At 43.5% G+C, this 27060-nt stretch overlaps 1 protein-coding gene across 4 annotated transcripts in view; it reads right to left on the bottom strand.

Moving 5' to 3' along the window:
- Nucleotides 1–9782: 9782 nt before the first annotated feature.
- The window catches only part of PTPRB (protein tyrosine phosphatase receptor type B), a 67687-nt gene continuing 50409 nt past the window's right edge, over nucleotides 9783–27060 (bottom strand). For 2 of the 4 annotated variants that reach the window (XM_031589465.2, XM_090138688.1), the window contains 11 exons: nucleotides 26050–26133; nucleotides 25916–25933; nucleotides 25735–25816; nucleotides 25221–25311; nucleotides 23844–23920; nucleotides 22923–23057; nucleotides 20472–20594; nucleotides 20082–20245; nucleotides 19247–19382; nucleotides 17004–17124; nucleotides 9783–14363 (listed from right to left, as the gene is read on the bottom strand). In XM_031589465.2, coding sequence (XP_031445325.2) covers nucleotides 14341–14363; nucleotides 17004–17124; nucleotides 19247–19382; nucleotides 20082–20245; nucleotides 20472–20594; nucleotides 22923–23057; nucleotides 23844–23920; nucleotides 25221–25311; nucleotides 25735–25816; nucleotides 25916–25933; nucleotides 26050–26133 — 1054 coding nt within the window. In that variant the 3' untranslated portion in view covers nucleotides 9783–14340. Of the gene's footprint in view, nucleotides 14364–16962; nucleotides 17125–19246; nucleotides 19383–20081; nucleotides 20246–20471; nucleotides 20595–22922; nucleotides 23058–23843; nucleotides 23921–25220; nucleotides 25312–25734; nucleotides 25817–25915; nucleotides 25934–26049; nucleotides 26134–27060 lie in introns of those variants that run through there. The other 2 variants (XM_031589464.2, XM_090138679.1) reach the window with 2 other exon arrangements.

Consider the following 27060-nt stretch of genomic DNA (forward strand, 5'->3'; position numbering starts at 1 on the left):
TAGTGTTATGACAAAGATACCACTGTGCTCACTTGGTTATTTGTCAATGAGTAGAAAACCTTCACTTTAAAACTCAAACTTTCACTTCTATCCTGATGAAATCCATCATCATCACCTCCTCAGTGCAAGAAAATGTAAAACCCTCCCAGAAATATTTATCTGAGAAACAATCACTGGAAAAGGCAATGGATCTGGGTGGAAAAGGTACTGGATCTGACCTAATTGCTTCAGCTGTATTCTGTCCCTACAGCTTTTCTTGTCCCCTCTCTGTCATCCCAGGATGCTCCCAGGCTCTAAGGAGCTGCAGTGGTGTTTGGTGTGGTTGTACCTAACTGTTATCAGAGCTTCTCCAACCAACGTGCTGCAAGGGACTGCTGGAGCATCACCTGGGCCCTGCCTGCTATGGGATGCCTGCTGTTTAGAAGGGACTGTCCCACCCTGCAGAAAGGAGCGTGAAACACACTGCCAGGATGAGCAGAGCTGCTGAGCTCCCTCAGCGCGCTCTCACATTCTCTGTGATCGTGAAACGTCATCCACATGCATGTAGTTTCAGGTTTGGTTACCTATTTTTTTTCCCAAATTCAATAGTTGGTAACTTCTCACAGGTACAGAGAAAGGCTGTGGTTTTCTGCCTGGCTGTATTTCCCTGTTTTCCAAAGGAGGAGGTGTGCGATGACACAGATTCTCTCAGGCTGCCAAGCCAGTAGCAGGGAGCTCACAAATCCAGATTAACAAAATCCTCTCTGTCTGTGCTTCAGAAGCTTTTGTGCCTGGTTTGTGTGGTCAGTTCTCCGTGTAGAAGGCAAGAAGTGAATTGAGCTCATGCATCTCACTCCATCAGACGTCGTGTCCCCAAATGGGGTGGAAATGTGGCAGGGCCTCTGGAAGTGAGTAATGGTTACAGGGATGACACTGCAGAGAGTTAATGATCACCACAAGTTAAACATCACAACTGACACACCTCTGTCATGCTGGGATGTGATGTTGAGGAAGAACCGCTGAAATTCACTCTTCTGCTGCAGCAGTCTGTGCTTTGTTGGTTCAGACAAGTCCTTCTAATCCCTGTGCTTGGTGGAAGCTGGGGATTTCCTTTCTGAGGATTATTCACTGATTCCCCTTTGGCTTTGTGTGTTTTCAGCTTTTATGGTGTATTCTCTGAAGTGTCTGCTCAGCCACACGTCTGCTCTCCTCAGAGCCATCCACAGAGCTGATTTCTGCATGTATTCAGTATTTATGCACTCTTGCTTTGAGGAGTTTAGTTCCCTCATACTCTCTGTCTCTCAGCTTTAGCAAGAGAATAGCTTTCCCTTCCACTCAGAGCAATTAAACCGGTTTGTTGGCACAGCATCTTTCTCTGATCACTTCTTAGGAGCCAGAGTCCCTGCAGTGCTGTCTGTCCGTCTGTCTGCTGAGTGTTTTGTCCCAGTGGGACCACACAGCTCTGTAGGCACGCCGGGCCCTGGCACCAGCACAGCCAACCCACATGGGTTGTCTCTCTGAGTGCTGGTGTGAGAGGTGAAGGGGAAAATTGGCCACTGCTTAAAACCTTTTACAGGTAAGATGCTATCCGAGGGAGGGAGGGACACTGAGGATATGTGTAATGCCTGTTGCTTGGAGTTTGAGTCTTATGGAAGCTGCTCAGCACTGCAAATGCAGGAGCTGGCCAGTGACCCAGTGTACCTGCTGACTGTAGACAAAATGGCCAGAACTACTTTTAAGACTGGAGTGACCACATGGAAGAGGATAGTGGCAGAACAAGGGGAAATAACTTTATACAAAGAGAGGAGAGATTTAGGTTAGATGTTAGGAGGAAATTCTTCACTCAGAGAGTGATGAGGCACTGGCACAGGCTGCCCAGAGAGGCTGTGGATGCCCCATCCCTGGAGGCATTCAAAGCCAGGTTAGGTGAGATCCTGGGTAGCCTGAGCTGGTGGGAGGCAACCAACCCACAGCAGGGAGGTTGGAACTGGATGATCTTTAAAGTCCCCTCCAACCTAAGCCATTCAATGATTTTATGATTCCACAAATGTGAAATTTTGCTGCAATGTGCATTGGCAAAGCGGTAAATTGCACACAACTCTCACATCTACAGTGCACAATTTCCAAACAGTATGTAGCGCATACAGCCATCTATTTGCAATAACTTTCCCAGAAATGCTATGAGAGTTTCTTGAATCACCTTTATATTGCTTAAAAAAAAAAAATAATAAAAAAAGTAATCTACCTGTAATTTAATTTAGTGAGCTCATGCCATGTCAAGCATAAATTCACACAGCAGACTTTTTGACTATATTTGCCATTCACCAAAAGTAGTAGGAAAAACCACATATTAAGCTTTTTGTACAACTGCTTGTTCAGCTGAAGGCAGCAGCTGGATTCTGGACAAAACACACCCAGCACCCCAGGAGCCCAGCATCCAGGTGGCTTGAAAGGAACCTCACCAGAAGAAAAGATGCAAGTAGGCAGCATATTGTTCCAAACCCCTCTGGAGTGTCATTTTTAGGCAATTCCCACTCCTTCAGCCCAAGATCAGGGGAAATCCAGAGCTCCAGATGAGGAGCAGCCTCTGGCCATGCCCTGCAGAGCATAGGCAGATGGTGGGGCTGGGACTTCTTGACACACACCCACCTCCAGGAGGAAGCCTCTGCTCCACACTGCCTCTGGGATGCAGCACTTGATGTCTGCTGGGGACTGAATATCAGATCCCATGCCCAGAGTAGTGACTGCAGCATGAGAGAGCGGCTTGGGGCATCAAGGAGACTGCTTTTATTTGGGGGTGAAAATGAAGTTTTGGAGGGATGTAGATTTGGCAGCCTTCTACGCAATTATAAAGGCTGAAGTGTCTTGTTTGGCACTATTCCTCTGAAGAGTAGTGGTTGAGGTAATTAAAAGCTACTGCGAGGCTGTTTTGAGGCCGGGGGGAAGTTTGGAAGGACTTGATATGCACTGGTCACTATGTCCAAATGTCAGGTAGCCTAGATCCCAGCAACCTTTTTTTCCCCTCAAATATCAACCTGATAAAAATAATCCAACTTCAGGAAATAAATGGCTAGCTTTTTTTGTTGATGGATTTTTGATGCATTAATTTTCAATCCTGATTGAAGACATCGAGTGTATGCTATGAACCTAAAAGCATCCAGATGAATGCATCCCAGGCAGTAAGTGGTTTTGCTTAAAAGCAAATAGCATTCTGTGAACTTTGCTACTTTTTTACAGTCAAACCGGAGACTAATGGAGATGTACGGGAAGCAATACAGCACAGCGAGCATTTTTAATTATGCATCAAGATTTTATTTAAGAAATTAATTTGTATCAGAATGGCAACAAGCTCAGGAAGATTGAATATGGGCTGAGGAGTTGTCAGTACACAACATTACATGGGTTGGCAGGCTGGATGGTTTAGATTAAACCTGGTTTAGTGGAGGTGTCCCTGCCTATAACAGGAGGTTGGAACTAGATTTTAAAGGTCCCTTCCAACCCAAACCATTCTATGATTCTATGATTCATATTCATATATTCAACTCTCTGAGAGGGTAGATAACAGCAGGACAAGGGAAAATGGTTTTAAGCTGAAGGAGGGAAGATTTAGGTTGGATGTCAGGGGGAAATTCTTTACTATGAGAGTAGTGAGGTGCTGGCACAAGCTGCCCAGAGAGGTTGTGGATGCCCCGTCCCTGGAGGTGTTCAAGGCCAGGTTGGATGGGGCTCTGGGCAGCCTGGTCTAATATTAAATGGGGAGGTTGGTGGCCCTGCCTGTGGCAGGGGGGTTGGAGATATTGATGATCCTTGAGGGCCCTTCCAACCCTGGCCATTCTGTGTGTGAATCTGTGTGTGATTCTATGGGTTGGGCACCGCTCCTTCCTGCCCTTCTGCTGCTGGGGTGCTACATGTGCCCCAGCTTTGCTCTGCTGCTTCCCTCCTAAGCAGCAGCCTTTTTCCAGGCACGCACACACTCACACATATTGTGCAGTAGAGTTTACTGAACTTATCATTATTCTGTATTCTGTATTCACGCACACTGAACAGTGTCCCTTAGTAATTAGCTTTATAATGATCTACAACCATTTGTACCAACTCACACCCCTCCTTGTTGCGTTGTTCTCTGTCACTCCTGCCTAACACTCCTTAATCTGCACTTTCAAGGTTGCTTTTATTGATAGCTAAGATGAAAATGCAAAACACAAAGCAAAATGCCAAGTTGATTAGTGTCATATTTATTTTGCAAAGACAGATTGCAGATCACTTTATTTGATATACATTCTGTGCTCCACTACGTAACCTTGAAGACTGCATTGCCAAGTCAAGCACTGCTATTAGGATTGCTCATTATGTAGCTCAGTGTTCTGACAAGTTGGCCCTCTGATTTAAGTAGTACCTCTTGCACCCTATGAAATGTGCAAAAAAGACCCACACAAGAAGTGCTGCAGCCTTCCTGGCAAGGAAGGGTTTGCTTCCCTTTTCAGGAGAGTGCATTTCTGGCAAATGTGCTGTATTAAAACCTGCTCCATCCTTGGGTGAGGAAGAAGGCTGGCAGCATGGTTATTATTAGTAGGTTCTCTTAAGTAGAGGTTTTAATAGGCCTGTAAAAGTCTCCACACATCCCAGGAGGTGAGCAGTTCTTTTACAGGCAGCTGAACCTCTGTGTTCAGGGGTGAGGTGTTGTGTTGCAGGGTTGTGCCATGAAACAGCAGCCAAGATGGACACAAATGCAGGGATCCCACTTTCCCAACTCCTACTGCAACAGGTGAAAACATCTGCAGAAATAGGCATGCTTAGCAATGGGATGCATTACTTCTCGTCCTCCCCATTAGGTGCTCCAGCAGAGCTGTGCCCACAGGCACATGATGGCAGCTGGCTCCCTGCCACCTCCAGCATTGCCCGCGCTGTTCAACTGAACTATGCCTTCACATTCTGAACTAATTTTCTTTCAACTCCAGGCACTGTGACACTTGTATTTCTTCCTGCTCTTCCTTCCCTAAACATCTGTCATTATTTAACTGGATGGCTTAAACTCTTTATGCCCAGTTTATTAGTCTCTCTGAAAATGACCTGCAGCTTGGTGTGGAAATAGGCTCAGTGGTGGAAGCACCTGCCTGGAGGGCTCCTCTTGTGATGGTTTTCTCTACTAGGATAGAGAGGACATCCAGCAGCATTTTGGGGACTGGGAGCTGATGACTGTGCCATTTTCCTAGAAGGAAGATCAGCCCCATCTAGCACATTCCAGCACTGTCTCCATTTCATCTAATCTCTGAGCAAAGACACATTCAGTGCAGATGCAGCAGCAGATGCCACGGGCACTGCTCCTTCCTTGGCCACATCACTGTCCATCTATCTCCTCCCTGTCAGAGGCTGGAAGGCAGTGGTGGGCTCCCATTGCATGGTGCTGTGCCAGCAGGGCTGGGGACAGCTGCTCCTCACCTCATCAAGTTGTGCAGTGCTTATAAATGTGAAGGCAAGGAGGAGAATAAGAGAATGGGCTTGGAGCAGGGGGCCTGTTTGGGATGTGCTATCGCAGTAAGGAGGGAAACGTCACAGTGAGAAGGAGATGTCTTACAACTGTTAATGTCACATCTTCACAGATTAATTAATAACTGCTCTTTTTTTTTTTTTTTTTTTTTTTTGCATTATTCTCCCTTGTTTTGTGGGCTACTGCTAGGTTTGGTTAAATCAGTTGTTTCAAGATCCCATCTTGCTCCAAACTCACATTTCATACCGTGGATGATGTCATTGACACTTACCAGGAACATTGGATAGGTCACACCAACTGGTGTGGCAAATAATACTGGCCACAGCGCTCATGGAAAAGCTTGGTCTTGACCTTTGCTGTGAGTTTCTTGTTGGATGCTAAAGGGGTTCTTCTGGTTTCAAGCTGTAGCACAAGCAGACTTTGAACTTCAGCTGCTTCAAGGCCCATATACCACTCAAATCTGCCTGCAGATCTGCTGTGAAAGTTTAAAACGCACCACTGTTTCCTACAGCATCTTGCACACCATCTGTTTTCCAAATCACTCTCCTCAGCTGCACAATTTAATTACTGGGAAAAGTACAAGAGAGGGGAGGGTGTGGAGATGTATGTAAAGGAAAGCTGTTTGTGAAGGCTCTGCATCAGATTCTCCCATTCATTGTGGGGGTACTTGAAGGTGCAGTGGCATTTCAGGAGCAAAGGGGACATGATCACGCAAACAAAACCCTCTGATTCCCCCTTTCCATGGAGGAAATTTGCAAAGAGCAGAGTTCCACCACACTGAGGTCTCATACACTGGGCATAACACAGCATGAGCCCAAAGCCAGTTGTCCAGATCTGTTCTCTCCTCTCTCCGTTCTCTCTTCTTGAGGATAGCTCCACCCATCAGCCATACTTGAACCTATGAGAAAGTCAGTGCTAGACCCCTCATTTTCCAAATCCATCACCCCTGTTCCTCACAGATGCAGTGGGTGAGCCAGGGCTGAGTAGCCAGGCACTACCCTGTGGGCTGTGGGAACCAGGAAAGATCTGAGGAGCCAGAAGGGCGATGTGAGCCAGGCCACGGGTCCCTGCTGATCAACCACAGCACACTTGACAGCAGCTCTTCTTTTTTGCCTTTTTTCCCCTCTATTTTTGCCACTGACATTCTGGGCAATTTAGCACAAGATTTCGTCTGCCTGGGAACTCCTGGGGAGGGCTGTGGGAGCTGCATGTTTGCCAGGATGTTGACAGAAAATTTGTCACAATCCAACCGGATCTAATTGGCATGATGTGTAAGAAGCAGGCTCCTCAGATATTTTTAGTGCTCCTCAACCTTTCTGGCACAGATCTGTAGGGCATTAATTAATTCCAGTTGTCTGACAGTTCAGTTTCTCCAAGCTGGACTCTCATAAATAATTTGGCTGCAGGTGTCTTTTAAATCCAGTGATAAGATAACAAGATGCTGGCATTTATTATGCTTGGTGTGTCGAGCACATCTTTACTGATCTGTTTGATACTTTGGACATTATCTGAGTCTTTATTACCTTTTCAAGTACCCATCTTTTTTCCTAGTGGTTTCATTACTGCAGCTTCAGTCAGTGACAAGCAAGAGAAGTGGCCCCAATTAACACATGCACCTCTCTGTATCTCTTCATTATTTGCATCACATTTTCCTCCCTAGCCATGCTGTGTGCAGCATTCAGGCCTTCACTTTACTGTCTCTAATCTATTATTTTTACTCTTTTTACAGTGTAGCTCATTTCGTACTACATCTATTCTGGTGGCTTTACTACCTATCATCTGGTCTGTGACTTCCCAGGAAGTGTGGCCTTTCATATCCATAATGCCACGAGTCTCCCCTTTAATTTCAGGTTTCTTTATACTCTGTAGGACAGAAAACAGAACGGAAGGGCCTTTCCTCTGTGTGGGCTGCACTGGAGCCTCAAACCTGCTCTAGGCTAAAACCAGGCCTTTGTCCCATGTGCCCAACAGGAGCACGAGAGTGGGATTATAGTGTCAACATCCCCAGCACTCTGCTCTTCTGACAATCAATGGAGCTATAAATCTCTTTCTCACCAGCTGCTTGGTGAATTTAGAGCTTCATTCTGAAATGCTGAGTGGCTTCTGCAAAACAGTGAGGGGCTGAAGGCCCTGAGACAGCCCCAGGCCACCTCCATTCAGCAGGGAGATGTAGCTCAACTCCTCCTCCGTCCCTAAGAGCAGACAGGATGCAGGGATTGTAGTCGGTTCATTTAAGCTCATGGATGTGTACACAGGCACTGCAGACACCTGCTAAGATATGTTTAGTCAATCCAACCACTTTCTTTGTCTTTCACAACTCCTGACCTCTTTTGGATATTTGGGATGGGCAACCCTAGGGAAGCCCGTGATGATCCCCCCAGACAGACATCTCTGCTCTAGGGATGTCTGTGTGTGATCAGATGTGACACTCCTGCTGTTTGTTGTCTCCACAGCCAGTGAGATCCAGTTCTGCAGCCCTGAGGTGCTGATGGAGACTGCCCTCGTGGGCTGGAGAAGATGGAGGGGACAGGGTTAGGCCATGGCACAGGCAGTGCCCCTCAAGTGTGCAAGCGGCTCCATGCTATGCAGGTGCCTGGCTCCCACGCCTAAGGGACAAAGCTGGTGGAAATGCTACAGCTCTACTGGAAGCAGAGACAAGGACTCAATGAAAGCATGTTGCTCTCCACATGAAAGAGGGACCTCATCTAAGCCAAATTTGTGCTCTTGATAGCCCTGCAAAGATTTTTTTATGGAGGCATTCTATTAGTGAGTTCATTGGCTTTTTGTTCTCTCCAGGTTTGCATCCGTGCAGGAAATCACACTTGGTGGGTATTGCTCAGCAAAGCATGCCTAGTAAGGCCTGGTGCAAACCAGAGGAGACAGGCACATAGAAAAAGCAGCTCTGAGAGCAGGGCCATGCTTCAGTGCTGCTGGCAGACACGTCCCTCCCAGAAGGCTCACCCAGCTCACTCTGAGTGCATCCCATCTTTTGAAAGAGCACTGCCTCTCCTTGAGCCATGGGTCAGCGTGTGGGCTCCTCGTCCTGAGAGGTCTCAAATTGCAGGTCTCGGGGCATGACTTTGAGGTTGTGGCCTTGGTGCTGTGGGAAGAGGAGCAAAATACAATAAAAGGAAGCTGCTGCAGGGCTCCGCTCGAGCACCGAAAACAAGCAAGGACACAGCGTGGAACTTGGCAGGGATTTTGGCACAAGCATGGAGAAGGCCATGTACCGAAAGGCCTGTCCTCACCGGCACAGCACTGGCCAGCATCTCTAGGTGCCCAGCTTTCAGCTGCTGCCCGCAGCTGTGGCTGTCACCCCTTGGCAGCACTCCCCCTGCCCCCAGCTGCTCTATGTGTGCCCAAACACCCCCAGCTGGCTCCCGGCCTGCCCCACTCGCTCCTGACCCTGATGTGGCTGAAGAGCTGATTGTGGCAGTATTATTTCAACAGGATGCACCTACGGTCTTCTAGGTAAATCAGAGGTGCTGGAGACCCTCTGTATTGCAGTTCCCTGCTGCACTAAATACACTACAACCTGTGTTTATTCTTTTCTGCAATGCTGGCCATGTTTCTCCTGTGTGGGGATACGAACTGTACATGATTGCCGCTCTCCTGTACCCACGCTGGCTTCAGGACCCGACATGCCTAAGAGGTGAGCTTTTATGTCACAAAGAGAACATCTAAAACTCCCTCATAGCTTTCAGTGCACGGCTCACAGTACAAAATAAAGCCTAATACATCATTCCTCCTTTTAAATAAACAGATTTAACTTGTCCTGAACACTTGTTATGACAAATAAGGACTAACTGAGACACAGAGGGCAGGCAATAAGCATGCTGCTGCCCAGCACTCTGAACCTACAGGAATGCTAATGGGTTTTAAGCATTGTAGCAAGGGAGAAAGATAGAAAGCGTGGTTCAGATGCTCAGGTGGTAGACGGTGATGTAGCTCCAGTGCAGCCTTAATAGGTACAACAGCTCTGTGAGATGATGTCTCTAAAATAACAGGCACTCAAGTTTCTGAGATGCACTATTGGTTCAAATGCACATTGTATAATCCAGACCGTATTTGTTTGGGGATAAGGGCAAAGGACTGAGGAGGCAAAGAACTGTATCTTTCTGCATGGGCACTCATCCAGCCAGAGGATAACAGCAGAACCCCTTTTTACCAATAGGCCGAGGCTTCTGATGAATTTAATGTTCTCTGAAGACCATCTCACTTGAAATCAAACTCACTTATGACCTTTCTCTGAGCAGCAGGACAAGAAGATCCATAATGCAGAGGCAGTCGCACAGAAGACGAGGACGTGATTTTTTAAATGAATGTTTTATTCATGAACTACTTATAAAAATGTGTAAAATACACTCAAATATATTTGATTTGTTGACTGTAGCTAAAAATATAAAAATATACTTAACAAACGCATAAATTAAATTGACAAGAGTAGCACAATTCTGTGTTCACCCAGTGTTTGTTAGGAACACAAACAGAAGTGATTATATAGCATATGAGAATGGAATACGTGCTGAAGACATTTTTCAGTCACTTTACTCCAGGCACTGGCAAACAATTTATGGCTAACCATATTTCAAAACCATGTTCTTTTTTTCTCTATGAGCCCTGCTAGAGGGCAATATATATTTAGCTACTTGATGTTCCTCACAGTATTTCTTTAGCTTTCAAATAAAACAAAACCCAACCAAAAGTCATACATTTCAATCTACCAGCATCATGTGCCCAAATTCCACAGCATTTGCTAAATGTAGGCAGCTCCTAGTCCCCAGTATTTCCTACCAGTCTTAAAAAACACCTCATTCTGACCCAGCTGTTGATCTGTGAGGTCATTGCTAATGGATCCCTTAGCACTGGCCATCCCAGCAGGTGGGGAGTTTGACTCTGTCAGCTTGGGAGAGTTAGTCAAGGGCACAGGGTGTAACGGGAGCTGTCTGTGTGCTGCGGTGCACACTCACCTTTCATTCAAAGGCACAGCCTCTTGGGGCTACGGGTCCCAGAGCTCACAGAGCCCAAACATCTGTGGCAGGGCCATGAGGGGAGTGATTGCTGTTTTAGGCTGTATATCTCTGAACGTCAGATGCATTTCTCCGCTCTGTGACCCTGGGAAGAGGTGCTAATGTAGTGATTAGATGGTTGCTGTTCTCATTCCTTTAGTCCACATATTAACTCCCAGGCTGAGGAGCACGCTTTGTGCTGATGTACTCCTATCTGTTCAGTATTTAACTTTCTGCTTTCTAAGTCAAAGCACGGATAGCCATATACAATACACAATATAAATGTAAAGCTCACACATTCTTTTTTCCGTTCTACAACTGAAATGAAATTCATAGCATATCATGGCATAAAATAATATTTCTGGCAATTTCAGGAACGAATATAAGCTGTATAAATAACTATAGCAGCAGAGAAAAACATATAAAGTTGCACTTTTATGACATCTTCACAGTATGCCTTTCTCTCACTCACTTTTGTGTTCCATTAGTAACAAAAAATATCATTTATCAACTCCAGCTATGCAAAATCTACTTCTTTTCTATGATCGGTAGTGGATCTTGTAATTTTATTGCACAGATTAAAAACATTTATTATATTTTTTTTCATTATTAAATAACTTTCAATACAAAAAATTTGAATCAAACTGAAAGCCCAACCCTACAAGTGCTTCAGAAGTTGCATGTTATTTTTCAGACTAACATTCCAGTTGACTTTCACCAAAGAAGTACTCAGGTAGCTTCGTGGACAATGAGGAGATTCACAGGATTGGGCTCCGAGTGTGCAAATCTTAGCTTATGGATCAGCAATAACACTAGCCTTGCTTTATAACATTATTATCGGGAAACATCAATAAAGGCGTTTTGAACATCATTCAGATGTTCAAAACAGAAACATCCCCTTCATCAGAGGATGTCCTTGTCCTTAAGAGCTGTCTTTGTGCAGTACAAAGGCTCCTTCAAGTCCGTTCTTGTTACATTAACAATTTCCCTTTGGTTCTGTTATTTAGCTTACAGGCACAGTAAATATAATTGATTACACGGATAAGTAGGTGTCTCATATTAAAAAATGCTACATATATACTTTTAACTTATTCTCAGTTGTTTAACACTGGTTTCATATGACCAATATTGGCCAGAAAGCAGAACCAGAGCTGTAAGCTGTACGTACACCTCTTGCATGAGATGTAAAGCTGTTCAAGAGCATTGTGTCAGAGTATGTAAGGTAATCTGCCCTCTTACCAAGTGATAAGGAGGAAGAGGCTTGTGAACTGTGTCAATTATTTGCTGAGAGAAAAGACAAACAGAATGGTTTGCTGTGACATCATCATTTTGGGTGCAGAATTGCAAACTGTAGGTGCTGCTAACTGAGCGGAGAAACATTAAAATAAAGAGCAGAACAATGCACGTCCTTCTGAAAACAATTAACAATATACAAACGCAGCAGTATGCAATCAGACTTCTGCCATCCAATCATGTATTATTGAGCCAGTTCCATTTCCCTCAGCATAAAAAAATGACACAGTAATATACAGTGTGAGATAATTTATAGAGTGTATTTGGTATGTCCTCCAGTGTAATTGCACTGCTGGTGAGTAACGCGATCGCCTTTCCTCAGCTACTGCTGCAGAAAGAGAGTACTAATGCAGTGCACGTCACACAAAAGCAATTTTCATGATGCCCTAAGTTCAGCTGCTATTAGTAGAGCCAACAATCAGTCTAAAGTTGCCATGTTTTTGACCTTGCTTGCTAACATAAAGTCTACATAGCAAAAGAAACAGAGAAGAAGGAGGCCTGCAGTAAATCTGCCCCGTTCTTTGTGCTTTTGCCTACACTTCTCTGTGAAAGGGGCTTCCACTGTGATGTTGTTCCCTTCTTCAGATCCCACTGGGTGGTGAACCTTGAGGTTCGTATGAGGGCCAAGAGGGATGCACAAGAGGAATGAGCAATGTTTTCAGACAGAGCTACCTGAGAGGCTGAATGAGCCTACACGTTCCGAGCTTCTGCAGCACCTGAGGGTATCTGGTAAAGAAAGGATGAGACTCCAGCTGCAGTAAGAAGGAAGAGGCACTGTCAGGCTGGTTTTCCTCTGCAGGAAAACCTGAGTGACATGGAAGCGCACAATCTTGCTGGTTCTGTTTTGGAATGATTTAAGAAAACTCTGTCAGAGAAACCTTGCAGATTTCTTCACTCACTGTCACACAGGTGTTCCTACTGCAGGGAGAATGTGGCTCCAATAACTCATGGCGAAGTCACCGCAGTCTTGTCAAAGAGCCACTGCAGTTTCTAATTGAGGCACTTAGCTTAGATGTATTGGTAGCTCTCTGGCGGCCCTCAGAAATACTGATTTCTCTCCAAAATAGAAGTGGAATCTAGGCACTTGTCTCCAGCAGCAGGCTACGTTTTTTTTCTAGGTAATGAATGGGTATATAGATGAAAGAAGAACTAACAAGCACTTCCTTCTTGCGAAGAAGAACTGTGTGTTGCCTCTTTTCTATTTATCTGAAGAGCGTTTTATAAAGACAAAGAACAGCTGAACAGTGTTCAGATCAGTTCCTTGAAGAAGAAGCCTCTTTTGCAGAGGAAAGAGGATGTTCCTAAACTGCCTGGCTGGGCAGGACACCTGGTGGGTGCTCCTGGATTACACTCCTAGCTAATCACAGGATGCTCTGAGTGCATCTGATGATTAGCACAGCGAGCTAATTATCTTGTGAGACTGCATTCCCTGGGTAACAAATGAGCCTTTTTCTATTCCATCTGCCCTTGTAGTAGTGACATCAGGTAACATCGCAGCAGAGGAGTCCTGTGTGGACATGTTTTCTCTCTGTGAAAGCAAACAGCCCTTGAAGGAGACCTGCACTCAGGCTCAGGCAGCTGCGCTGCAAGCAGCTTTAGGCTGAAGCCAATTGTGTAAACTGTGGTATATATATCTTTGTAGGTCTTTATCTCAGTATGTTTGCGATCTCATTTTTAAGCAGTCACCCTGTTTTAATGAATTTGAGAGCCTTCACTCCTTACATATCTCTTAAGTGTATAAAGAATTTTCTTGAACAGCTTTCTTATTATAATTGTACACAAGTAAAAATGCACAGGCACATGCTGTGCTCTGATTCTGCTCTCTCAAACCAGGGTGAAGAAACCAGAAAGTGACCTGTTCCCCTCAAAATATGTGTGTGGGGCAAGCCAGCCAGACTTCACGGCAGCATGTGTTGTTTGATATTTTTTTACTATGTCACATTAGACTGAAACAGTTGCTTCTAGTGAGGTGGACCCTATGTTACGTGGCTGTTATCAAGTTCTGTAAAAGATATGTCATAGTGGTATGAGTGGTATGGATTTCACCCATTTCACAAGCAGTGAGATTAAAGTGTAGAGTAGCATTGTAATTCTTATACAGGACTACTGTTCTCTTTCTTAATAGTAGCTTATTTCACCTTACAAATACTGAACTAATTAAAAGAAATTAATGAGGCTCTTCTTGTAGGATTTTTCTGTGTGTTAAATGTCAATACATAACCTGCCCCAAATGCAGCAGCCCTGTTAACAAATGCAATTTAAAATAGTTTATGTAGAACAGTTTACAAAAACTGTGATAAGAAAAAATAGTATTATCTGAAGCTTAATATTAATATAAACATTATAGAAAAAAATACATATTTACATAATGCCAAAATACAATTATATACATTAATATCTATTACACTTAAATTATATAATATCTTTTAAAAAAACACCAGACCAATAAATAATACAGTCTCAATAGAAAGGTCTGGTACCTTTCTAGTGCACGAAATACAAATATAAAAACAAACAAACAAACCCCTACTTAACACACGTGGTCAAAAAAAGCAGGTGTCTGTAACATTCTTAGTGCCTTGAATAAACAGCATCTGAAAGCAAGAAATACCGGGATTAGAAAAAACAAAAGAACACAGGTAGCTTCACGTTCATTTCTGCCTGTTCACTACAGTGCTCTGAAAGGTGGCTGTGGAGCAGGCTGGTGGCTGATGTAACCACTCAAGAGCTGCTGATCCCACCTTTACTTCTGCTAGCGCTTGCCAGTTTGTTGAAAACTCCACTTCAGTCTTTACCTTCTGCCAAGCCTGGTCTGCCTGCTGATAACTGATTTCTATTAATGATCTTGACAAAGGGATTGAGTGCACCCTCAGTAAGTTTGTGGATGACACCAAGCTGGGAGGCAGTGTTGATCTACCTGAGGGGAAAAGAGGGACAGAGGGACCTGGATAGACTGGACCGATGGGCCAAGGCAAACTGCATGAGTTTCAATAGGGCCAAGTTTCGGATCCTGCATTTTGGTCACAATAACCCCAGGCAACCTTACAGGCTTGGGGAAGAGTGGCTGGAAAGCTGCCTGATGGAAAGGGACCTTGGTGTTCTGATGGACAGTCGGCTGAATATGAGCCAGCAGTGTGCCCAAGTGGCCAAGAAGGCCAATGGCATCCTGGCTTGTATCAGGGATGGAGTGGTGAGCAAGACTAGGGAAGTCATCCTGCCCTTGTACTCGGCACTGGTGAGGCCTCACCTTGAGTACTGTGTTCAGTTTTGGGCACCTCAGTACAGAAAGGTCATTGAGGTGCTGGAGCAGGTCCAAAGAAGGGTAACAAGACTTGTGAAGGGCTTGGAGAATGTGCTCTATGAGGAGAGACTGAAGGAACTGGGGCTGTTCAGTCTGGGGAAAAGGAGGCTGAGGGGAGTCCTTACTGCTCTCTTCCAGTATCTGAAAGGTGCTTACAGCAAGAGTGGGGTTGGTCTCTTCTCAATGGTGACAGGTGACAGGACAAGTTGTGCCAGGGTAAGTTTAGGTTGGATATCAGGAAAAACTTCTTTACTGAAAGGGTTGTTAAGCATTGAAATAGGCTCCCCAGGGAGGTGGTTGAGTCACCATCCCTGGATGTGTTTCAAATCCATTTGGATGTGGTGCTCATGGACAAAATTTAGCGGAGGGTTGTTAGTTAGGGTAGTATGGTTAGGTTGTGGTTGGACTTGATGATCTTTAAGGTCTTTTCCAACCTGAGTGATTCTATGATTCCACAGTCTAGATTAAAAAAAACCTGTTTTGATTCCTCAGCCTATAACCTTAATTTTTACTATCCAACTTCAAAGAGCTACTGTGATCCTGCAGTCTGACCCCGAAAACTTCTAAAAAGCTGTTAGGGATGAGCTCTACAGAGGGACAAAGGCCACCTCTGTTCACATCTCCCAACTGGTCCTCCATCCATGAGAACAGGAGGTAAAGGACTGTGCTAGTGCCAGGTCTGCTACTGCTGCCCCAGTAGGCCAAGGTAGGGGTAGGAGACACTGATGCGATGACTCCAGGAAGATGACTTCCTGATAGTTAGTAGCTCTGCTCTGTCCTCAGCCTCTCCTTAGCAATAACAGCCACTTGACTCTTCAGCACACTTCAGTTTAGGCCAGCAGGACCATAATGTCCTGAAAGATCCACCTCTTACTAGGAATATCCTACAACCTGATGTTGTATCATGGTTGTATCTGTATGACTGGAACATTTCAGGAACATTTATCAACATGGGAACAGGGTATGTGATCTGCTGTCTCCAGTACATGCCAGGGTCTGTAGTAATCATCCTTTTCCTAAGGCCACGAAAGAAATCTAATCTTGCAGTGTGACTCAGAGCTGTTGTGCACTCCAACTGGTTGTTGAGGACCATGGTGCCTCAAGATGTAGCTAAGATGTGATCACAGCTGCTTCCTCTGTTTTCCACTGGGAAGTAAGACTGAGTTTCTCAACACTATTTTCTCAAACTTAACAGGGAGCCTAGGCACCCAAATGGCTTGGGGGGTTTTCAGGCAGTGAGGTATATGTGGGTTCTACAACATTCAAATGCCTTTGTGGATGTAGCTCTAAATTCTTATTTCCACGGGACTGGATATGGACTAGGAAAAAGGAGCCTGAATGGAAGGATTGTGGAAGTAGAAGAGAGTACAGCATTTGATACCTACATAATCCATTAAGACAAGTAGAAATTACTCCAGAACACCTATATAATCAACAGAAAATGGGGAAGATACAGAACAGAAGCTGAACATCAAGGATGACAGAGGAGACCAGGAATTTCAAGCACTCTAAGTATGCTGAAAAATAAGGTAGAACAGGAAGCCAGCATCAGGACAGGGAAAGGATTCAGTTTGTCCAACAGCATAAAGTGTGCAACTTTCTCTGTCTCTCCCCTACGCTTGAGGGCAAGTAAGGGCAGCAAGAGAAGTTATAAATACTTCACAGAATCATTTAAGTTGGAAAAGACCTTCCAGATCACCATGTCCAACCATCACTACTAATGAAGGAGTTAGAGTTGCAGAAACATGGTTGGTAAGCCCCTTGTGAGGCTGATGGAATTTTGAGAGTAAAAAGAAAACACAAGTGAAGAAATGAATGTCCAAGAAGAGAACAAATATCAGTGGTGAGAGATTGAGAAATTTGTCCCCTCAATTACACTGTCAGTGACCTATTAAATTTGAAATATTCTATAATTTGATAAATTTCCACTTACCTCTGTGATACTCAGGATTCACATTTTCATATATTGGAAACAAAGGATTTTCTTGTTCACTGCGAAGTTTTCTGGCTCTTAACACATCTCTCACACATTGATGTAGATACACATATTGACACTGCAAAATATACACATGTATTTTTAAGTCACCCTGGGCAAAGTAATTACAGACTGACTCCTTCAGACAGAATCAAGAGCAGTGTTATAAGTGAAAATATACTTCTAGAATTCACTTTCTTACTGTGGTAATACAGTAGACTTTTGTGATAATCTGTTCTTAAAAATAGTATCATTAAAATATAATTAAGCATAAACACATTCTGATCCATTATATCATGACTGAAAGCTTTATCAACTGGAAGGCATAGTTTGACATAATGCTGTGTTGGATAGCTGCTACTCTGAATGCCTTGTATAATTTATGTGCAACTACTAATATGTAAAGGGAAGCATGTCAAAGAAACAAATAGCTTCCTGGATTTTTTTTTTCTCTGAAAAGAAGTATTTTCTACAGATGCTATTAAAATATAAAAATATTTCATAGAATTTTGATGAATGCCTCTTTTTTTTTTTTTTGATCCCATATAGGTTATAAAGTTGCTTCTGAATACGCAATGAATGACAATATCTTTTTGCAGAATGCCTTTCACTAGAAGGGAGCTAAGATGACATTCACAACCAGTGCAGAGATGGTCACTATGATGTTACTATCAAACTACCATTATGAAACAGATTGTTAAATTCCAGTGTGTCCTTACTATTTGTCGTTTATGAAATGAGTAATTATTGTTTTGTGATTAGTGTAGAACGGGACCCAAAAATTAGGCAAAGCATCTTTATATATCACAAAATGGTATAGGCTGGAAAGGACCCTTAAGATCATCTAGCTCCAACTCCCAGCTACAGGCAGGGGCATCTCCCTTTAGAACAGGTTGCTCACAGCCCCATCCAGCCTGGCCTTGAATACTTCCAGGGAGGGGCATCCACACCCTCACTGGGCAACCTGTCCCAGTGTCTCACCACTCTCACAGTAAAGAATTTCTTCCCAATATCTAGCTTAAATCTAGCTTAAATCCCTTTCAGTTTTTTCATTTCCCCTCATCCTGTTGCTACCTGCCCTTCTTACTCTACCTCAAAGACATGACTTCTCAATAGGCATGCCTTTTCTTTCCCCACATCTTCAATTTATTTTCCACGAGAAATTTAGCTATCTTTCTGTGCATTTTTCTCAGTGCTTTGACTCTTGGAAAGTGAGCATGCCTCCAATCTGCTTTGCTGACTATGACTGGTGGCAACACAGGAGAAATGGATTCACCTCTGAGAATGCCAAGCTCAGACTGAGAAGCTGTCTCCCTTCAAAGAGAAGGTGTTCTGTCATTAAGACAGTTCCAGGAAATCTCTCCTTTGTATTCCCAGTGGTGCCTATATGCTTTTGTGACTTTTGTATCTATCAAGCTCAGACACTGATATTCTTGTTTCCAAATTGCAAGAAAGAGCTCCATTAGTACCAAGCTACAGGCAGACCCATCAAACACATTCCAATTGCTCTATTAACAGTTCAGACAAAATCTAAAGACTGCCTTCTCATTCTCCTTCATTAAATCAGCTTCTAAGTGGTTAGCTGCTATTAATGCTGCTATTAATGTAAAGTGGTTTTCTTGTATTTTTAAAAGCACAGAAAGAAATCCCAAACACTTTTTCTGCACTTGTAGAATATACGTACTTCCTTTTGCACAGTATGTTACAAGTTCTGATCAATTTTTCCTACACCATTAATGAAAATGGACAGAGCAGCTCAATAAAAAACACACTTTAAAGTCACAAGGTAACAGTGCCTAGAGTTTTAAAATTATATATACCTAATTTTTCCATTCTCCATTCCTTTTCTCCATTATGTCTACCTATCTTATGTTCAGCTTCTCACTCCATACCCAAAGGAGTTCTCTCTGTTCAGAGTTCACTTACTGGACACTATAATAACAGAACAACATGTTGTTAGGTGTCTGCTGCATCACACTGATGGGGTGATACTGGTACAGTGCCAAGGGACTATAGGAAGCATTGCTACCACTTCTTGGGGCTTGAACCTGCTGTATGAGCCAATGGAAATAAACCTGAACTAGAGATTCTAAATGTATCTAACAAGTATTTCATAATGGAATACTGGGAAGTGCTTTAAGATGAGAGATTATTAAATAATGCAGCTGGTGTTGGTGTACTGTAGGCTATCCAAAACTTACCTCTGTTTGAACCATGTGAACCCGGTGAAGCCTTAGATCGTGCACTGCTGCATAAATGTCAACAGTGTCCTTTGAATCCAATTGCTGCAGAATTCGGTCCAGTGCAATGAATGTGCCAGTCCTGCCAACACCAGCACTGAAAAAGAAAGCAACCCAAAAGGTTTAAATGGAGTTGGATTCACATATGCAATACTTTTGTACAGTTCAGATTTTCAGAATGAGAACTTCCTGGTCCACAGGCATCTCTGGGATTTTAAAGATCATCTAGTTCTACTTTCACTCTTTGGGCAGTGACACCTTCCACAAGACTGGGCTGTCCTAAGCTCCACCCAACCTGGCCTTGAATGCTTCCAGGGATGGAGAATTCACAACTTCTCTGAACAACCTGTTTTAGTGCATCACCATTCTCATAGCGAAGAAGTAAGAGGATGAGAGGAAGAGAGGAGAGGAAGGATCTGTTGGTTGGTTTCAACATCCATAGGTAGCCAGGCTTGTCCTTGGATATACTTCCTGTTCAGAACATGTTCTTTTGATCCAAATGTTGGGCCACAACCAGCAACACACAGACAATTTAAGAATGCATAAAGCATAAGAGCAACTGCAGCTGCTGAAACTTCGAAGTGCCCTCCAGTGGATCCCAAATGACACAGTAGTTTCTGGGGCTTCTCCAGGGTAAGACTGTGAATGATTTTATGTGCCTTGGGAACGCTGCTCAGAGGTACATGGGAATCTACACCCACTGATCATCTCTCAGGTTGTGTGACTGAATATTTGGAATCTCCCCAATGGTATGCAGAAAAGCTGTGTGCTGCTGACTTTTTGCTGCTGCACATACCTGCAGTGCACAACAGTTGGTCCCGTGTCTGGGGTCCTGTTGATATAATCCCTTACAGTTCTTACAAACTGGATCAGGGACTGGGTGGTCTCTGGCACTCCGTGATCTGGCCACACAGTGTAATGGAAGTGACGAATGAGCCTTGTTGAGTCAAGCTGCTCCTCCTGTTGAGGTACAAAGATATGGGTCATCAGAACAGCCAAGAGATGAGGACATAAACACACACACCCTCCATGCAATTTCAGAATGCTACAGCTACTACCAGAGATGAACTGGACGTTATGCAGCTGTGCTACAACAGAAGAAATCTTCCTAACTTAGCCTTGCAGGTTTTTTTTAAGTCAAATAATAATATAAAAAGAAAAAAAAAAAAGATGAATGGAAACATACACTGCAGATTTTAAACTCTCGTATTGTCCATTCTGGGAGCACTGACTCAGACAGCATCTCAACTATTAGGTCTCCATAGTACAAGGAATCCTGGTCAAGGGGCCAGTAGTGATCACACTTCACCTGCAGGGATATGGAAAAAGATTGATTCATTATCAATGACAGCTGGAAACAAAGCTTTAATACAGCACTGGCAGGAGCAGATTTCAGACCTCCTGTGCCTAAAGGATCAATGAAGAACTACAGAGGCAAAGAATCATCTAGGTTGGAAAAGACCTTGAAAATCATCAAGTCCAGCCATCAACCTGACCTACCAAGTCCAACCGAGTCCCTTAATGCCATGTCCACATGGCTGTTCATTACCTCCAGGGATGGGGACTCCATCACTTCCCTGGCAGCCCATTCCAGTACTTGACCACCTCTCTATGAAGACACTTTTAATAATCTAAACCTTCTCTGACACAATTTGGGACCATTTTTCATATCCAATCGCTTATCACCTAGAAAGGAGACTGGCAGCATCCTCTTTGCAGCTACCCTTCAGGTAGCAGTGAGGTCTCCCTTCAGCCTCCAGACTCCAATTCCCTCTGCTTAAGAACTCCAATTCCCTCAGCAGCTCCTCATTAGACTTGTTTTTTAGCCCCTTCACCAGCTTCATCGTTCTGCTCTGCACATGGCTCAAGCAATTCAATGTCATTCTTGTACCGAGGAGCCCAAATCCGAACACAGTACTTGAAATGAGGTCTCACCAGTGTTGTGTATAAGGGAACAATCACTTCTCAGTCCTGCTGGCCACACAATTTCTGATGCAGGCCAGGATGCCATTGGCCACCTTGGCCATTTGGGCACACTGCTGGCTCATGTTCAGCAGGCTGTTGAGCAGCATCCCCAGCACTCTTTCTGGGCAACTTCTTGGCTGTTCTCTCCCAAGCTTATACTGCAGCACAGGGTTGTTATGACACAAGCTCAAGACCCAGCACTTAGCTATTATGGCTGTTAAATGCCATACAATTGGATTTGGTCCTTTGACCCAGCCTATCTAGATCCCTCTGCAAAGCCTTCCTATCCCCAAGCAGATCAACAGTGCTGCATAACCTGGACTTGTCCATAAACTTACTAAGGATGCACTTGATTCCCTCAATCCAGATCACTGATAAAAAATGTTAAACAAAACTGGCCCCAGTTCTGAACCCTGGGAATCACTCTATTAATCAGGTCTCTAAATAGGTCAAAGTCTGCCATCTGGAAATCCAAAGTAGTAGTTCTGCTAACTGCATTGCTTACTTCACAAAAGATCAAAAACTCTATCACTTCACAATCATTGTGCCCACGGCATCCTCCAACAACCTCATCATCCACATGCCCTTTCCTGTATGCAAACAGCAGGTCCAGCAGGGTACTTTCCCCAGCTAGTCCCTCACCACCTGTGTCAGGAGGTTATTGTCCACACACTCCAGGAATCTTATAGACTGCTTCATCTTTGCTGTTTTGTATACATCTAGGGAAATGGAAGGTCTCCATGAGTATAAGAAAGGCAGTACTAATAGCAACTGAATTAAGAGACCGATGCCCCCTCCTGCCTTGTCAGCTCAACAGACAGGCACTGGGATGGGAAAGAACACAGATGAGGCTAAAAGAGGCAGTTCTCATCACCAATGTTTGTGATGGGGGAACAGGAAGTGCTTCACTGATGTCTTTTTCTGGATGCCACAACCTTTTCTGTGACAACTCTTCTCAGAGCTCTACACAGATGAGAACCAGGTCTCCAGCACATGCTTCCCTGCCTCCTTCTGAGATGTGACAGTGGGGTCCCACTGTGAGCCAGTAAGGTGCAGTAAGAGACGGCTTGCTGCCTGGCCTGCATCTCTTTGCTCCATCACAAGGAAAAACACCAGGCAAAAAGAAAATATTGCTATATACCCCATGGAAGAACACCACTTCAAGCTGATCTAACCTTTTAACAGATCTAGTCTGTGTCTTACAGAGAAGGTGCAGGACATGGTCAAACTTGTGGAGGTGGATTGCTGAGATAGCTAAATGTTGTCTATCTAAGCTTGCACTCAATCAAGCTGTTAAGTGTGTGCTTACAACATCAGGGCTTATCAAAGAGATGCCATATATTTTTTTGCGGGTGGTTGTCCTTCTGCATACTCAAGGGAATTATATTAGTACTACTGAACGAATTGCTGGATTAGAGACCAGAAGCACTGATGCTGCATGATCTTGGGATGGTCACTGCATCCTAACTTTACAGACTTAAATTCGCCTCCCGTCTTCAGATTACAGCTTTCATCTCTTACTGTGTGTACCTTGAGTGAGGCTTTTGGCATCAGAGTGATGCAAATAATAAGCATAAACATTGAATAAATATTAATAATGACATCATAAAATAAAATTTAAAAAAACCACAATAATTTAAGTCTTTATTTATAAAGAAAAGTCAATGCTCACCCGGCCCTTCTCAACACACTGGGTTACCATGACAATATTGTGCACATTTTGTTCCCATGCCATCTTCCAGAACTCATCTTTAGTGCCAGGCAAAGGGCCCTGAGTTGCTATGTATTCCCTGCGGAAATTATTGCCCTGCAAGAAAAGAAAACTTCATTAGTTTCCATAAAAACAGAAAAAAAGATCTTCTAGCAACTGAACAAGCCACAGAGTTACAATGATGCCCTTGCTTTGAGAGCTGAGTTACTGCCTTAGACCTCAAAGCAGAAGGGTGGTGGGAGCAGAGAGAAGGAAGAGACTGCAGAAGTGTATATATAAATACTACTCCTTTTGTGACAGTCAAAGCTTTGCAGTGCTACATTGTGTCCAGCACAGTATCAAGCAGTTTTGGAACTAGTAGGAGTTTCTGTTTCATTTCTGATGCTTTTAATAAATTAGCTGACTTCTAGCTTGAAATTTATATTGTTAAAACCACTGCTATTATCAATCAACTCTCTAGTAAATGACATCATTGTAATCTTGGCCAGTTTCACCATCCGACGAGGTGCCAGCACTGTCAGGATGAGCTGCAGCTTCGCACTGAGGATGCCACCTGCAATGATAGCTACAGTTGTTGTGGACAGTGTATAAAATCAGTGACCTTTGAAAATGTGTCCTTGGCCAATTAGACCTGCTATCTTACATAACTATAGGAATCTAAGAAAGTGTCCTTGAGTGCTGGCTGAATCACTCAAAGCTAACTTACTGGCAGGCAGATAGAGCTTTTAGCACACCCACAGAATAAGTTCTCAGACTTCCAGCTAAGATGAATAAATGAAGGGGGAAGGGAGGCCTTAAGCCTCCAGCTGCATATTCAGTTTTAGATGAAGGGCAAATAACCACTAAGGAAGGACTGTAAAATAACATCTTTGAGTCACTTACTGGTATATAGCTTGCATTAATGTAGTCTGAGCAAGGGTCATCATCCACATTGGAAAGCTTCACTCTTGATGTATCATCTAGGAAGAAAGTGATTACAAGATGCTTACGGCTGGGTCTTTATTTTCAGTCCCTCTCCCTTTTAAAGAAGTGCATTTGTGAAAGGACTGGTGAGATTACTGCAGGGATTTTATATGGATGGCTAATTTAGAGGAACAACTGTTTATATTTGTACTGCCTCTTTCATCTAGGAGGGTTCTGGATTATTCCAGAGACTATGAGGAGGACAAGCGAGAAGCAAGCAACAAATATTCAAAAATTCCTCTGCTAACTAGCACAGGATTTGTTACGGCAATGAAAAAGCCAGAAAAGCATCCTTCTTTTACCTGACTGCAGTGTGCTGCTTTGAAGAAAAGTGTCCAGGGAGAAAAGTGTCCAAGGGCGCTGCCCTTGAAAGAGCAGTTGTGCTAAAGCAGCCTGCACAGCTGCCAGAATAACCTCATGTTAGCAGGCCAAGTGTCTTCCCTGGAAGCAGTGGCATCTCAACTGCTAGAGAAGTACAGAGTGCCTAACCCACTAGCTGCCAATTTGTGAGAAGATGCCATGCTGTATCTCAGCCAGGTGCTGCTTCTTGTACAACACAGGCCATGTGAAGAAGTAAGAATATGGGTGAATGGCCATGTGATAAGGAAGCTACAGTCAGTAGGAAGATGGCATGGCTTTGAGCAGGGGGTCTGGATCAGAGGTCCCCAGCCCAGTATGGCAGTCGGAACACATGAGATGCTGTGAGGCTGTGCACTAAGGGCACAACATGCCCAGCAGCTGAGCACTGTGCTCCTCCTTCGTGCACAGAATCTGTTACCTCCAAAACTGCTGGACAGGAGATTAAAGGGGGCAATTTTCAGTAACAGGTCCTGCCGCAAAAGAACACAGCTAACCTCATGTATGTGTCCCACAGTCCAGAACCACTCTAGCTCTAGACTGTGTAGCAGCAGGTTTCCTGACCTCTGAAGGAGAAACAGTCAACATGGCTGTTAGCACTGAAAGGATGATACTCCCTATGTATACAACTTCAGTGTTATTTCTTCTATCCTTGTTATTAGCAGTGACTGAATGCTTGTAAAAGCTTGAACTTTTTCTCTCTAGACTGAGCACTAGTCACGACATCTCTGGTGCAAAACAGAATTACAGGGGTGTGAAGCCATTTGGGGCCAAATGTCATATGCCTCCAAGCACCCAGACCTAAGCTGGCAGAGGTATTTTAACTCTGACAGAAATGAGAGAAAGGATTGGCTGCGCTCTCTTTTTTTCTAAGCTCACTGGAAAAAGTGAAAAGTAGTTGGTGTGATGTAATATTACACAACCAAAACTAAAACTCACAAGGCAATATATTATTGTATCGATTTTTTCCTCTGTTCTCTGGCAGAAGTGCTATGTCACATGTCTGGTTTCGACCCACATCTTTTAAGTCCTGCAAAAAATTAGAAATAAAATGTCAGTTGAAAATAATTAAAGGATGTGATAACACAGGGGGACAAGGTACTTATCAGCTCCTGGAGGCCATTGATAGGGACTTTTTTTTTAAAAAAAAAAACAACAACGAAATTAAATAGTTAATCATAGTGGGTTAAGGCAGGCACATGGCTGACAGGTGTTTTCCATGATCTGTCACACAGATGTGGCACACAAATGAATGCTCCCGACCTCAGGCATGTAGGTATCAGGTAGAGACTACCAACCAGAAGATGCTGTGCCAAATGAAGAGCTGGTATTACAAGTGCAGTTCAGGTGAAACACTCAATCTTATTTTGGTTTGCGTGAGACAAACAAAAATATAATTCAACCAGCTCGTGCCTTCATAAAGTAAGGTCCTTTGTCTAGATTTGGTTCCCACCTCATATTCCTTGGACAGGAGATAGTTGGAGTCTGCTTGGAGTTTGGTGAAGTGTGCTTCAAAATGACTGATTTTGATCGGACTGAAATATTCAACAGGAGGAAGAAGATCAGACGATGAATCACATCACAGTTTATTCAGTTATCTTTTTAAAGCTTTTTTAACTATATTTTTTTTTTACCTGGAAGTTTTCCGGTTCCTAGAAATAATACAAAAAGAAAAAGAAACATTTTATTAGTGAGTGACAAAATTGGGCCGCTCATCCATGACGCCATGTTAAAATATTGCTCTTAGAAACAAAACTGATGATGTTACCCTTTTTGCCCCAAGTTCAGATGGACTGCCAGTGGTTTGTCCCTGCGAATGCTCAGCCTTGCTGTAGGTCTCTCATGGCCATTGCTGGAACAAAAAATAAGATATTTTCACTTCAGTTTTACCATTACAGTGCAATACTGCTAAGAGCTGCCAACAGTATGACTTAGAGTAGTGAATGAACAGGCTATAGGGTAAGTCTAGGTTGGATATCAGGAAAAACTTCTTCACTGAAAGGGTTGTTAAGCACTGGAATAGGGTCTCCAGGAAGGTGGTTGAGTCACCATCCCTGGATGTGTTTAAAAACTGTTTGGATGTGGTGCTCAGGGACATGATTTAGTGGAGGGTTGTTTGTTAGGGTTGTATGGTTGTGTTGTGGTTGGACTCGATGATCTTTAAGGTCTTTTCCAACCTGAGTGATTCTATGATTTTAAGACTCGGTTACTCATCTGAAATGGTCGCAGTACAGCATATCATTAAGGAGGGCATCTTATTTCCTATCAGCAATGTTGTATCTCTTTCAGTCATGCAAAATGGTTTCAACAGATAAAGCATTTTTCAAAGTTGCTACAGTATTTTGCTTTTTAAAAATGTATTCAAAATTCATCTCTGATGTGAAATATACAACTATAATCAACAGAAAACTGAGGAGTTTGAACTAATGGTATGGACACTGAGGTAGTGTCACACTTTAAGATTTTTGAACTGAAATAACGAAGTCTAAACAAACAGTTCCAAGAACTTCTCATATAAAACGGTTATGAAAATAATTTGAAACATTTCATTTTTTACTGATGATACTGAGTTTGTACGTCAAGCCATTTTTTTCAGAAAAACTCAGACTCCTAATGAAAAGAGGTTGCAGAGATCCTTTATGAGATGATTCTTACAAATATCAGTAGATGTTTGAATCTCCTGTCAAGAATATATTCACCTCTTGACATTTAAGTCATTCATTCTATAGTTACAGAATGGCCAGGATTGGAAGGGAACTCAAGGATCTCCAACCCCCCT

This window comes from Phasianus colchicus, chromosome 1 (genome assembly GCF_987193195.1).
Source record: "Phasianus colchicus chromosome 1, bPhaCol1.hap1.1, whole genome shotgun sequence".
NCBI lineage: Eukaryota > Metazoa > Chordata > Aves > Galliformes > Phasianidae > Phasianus > Phasianus colchicus.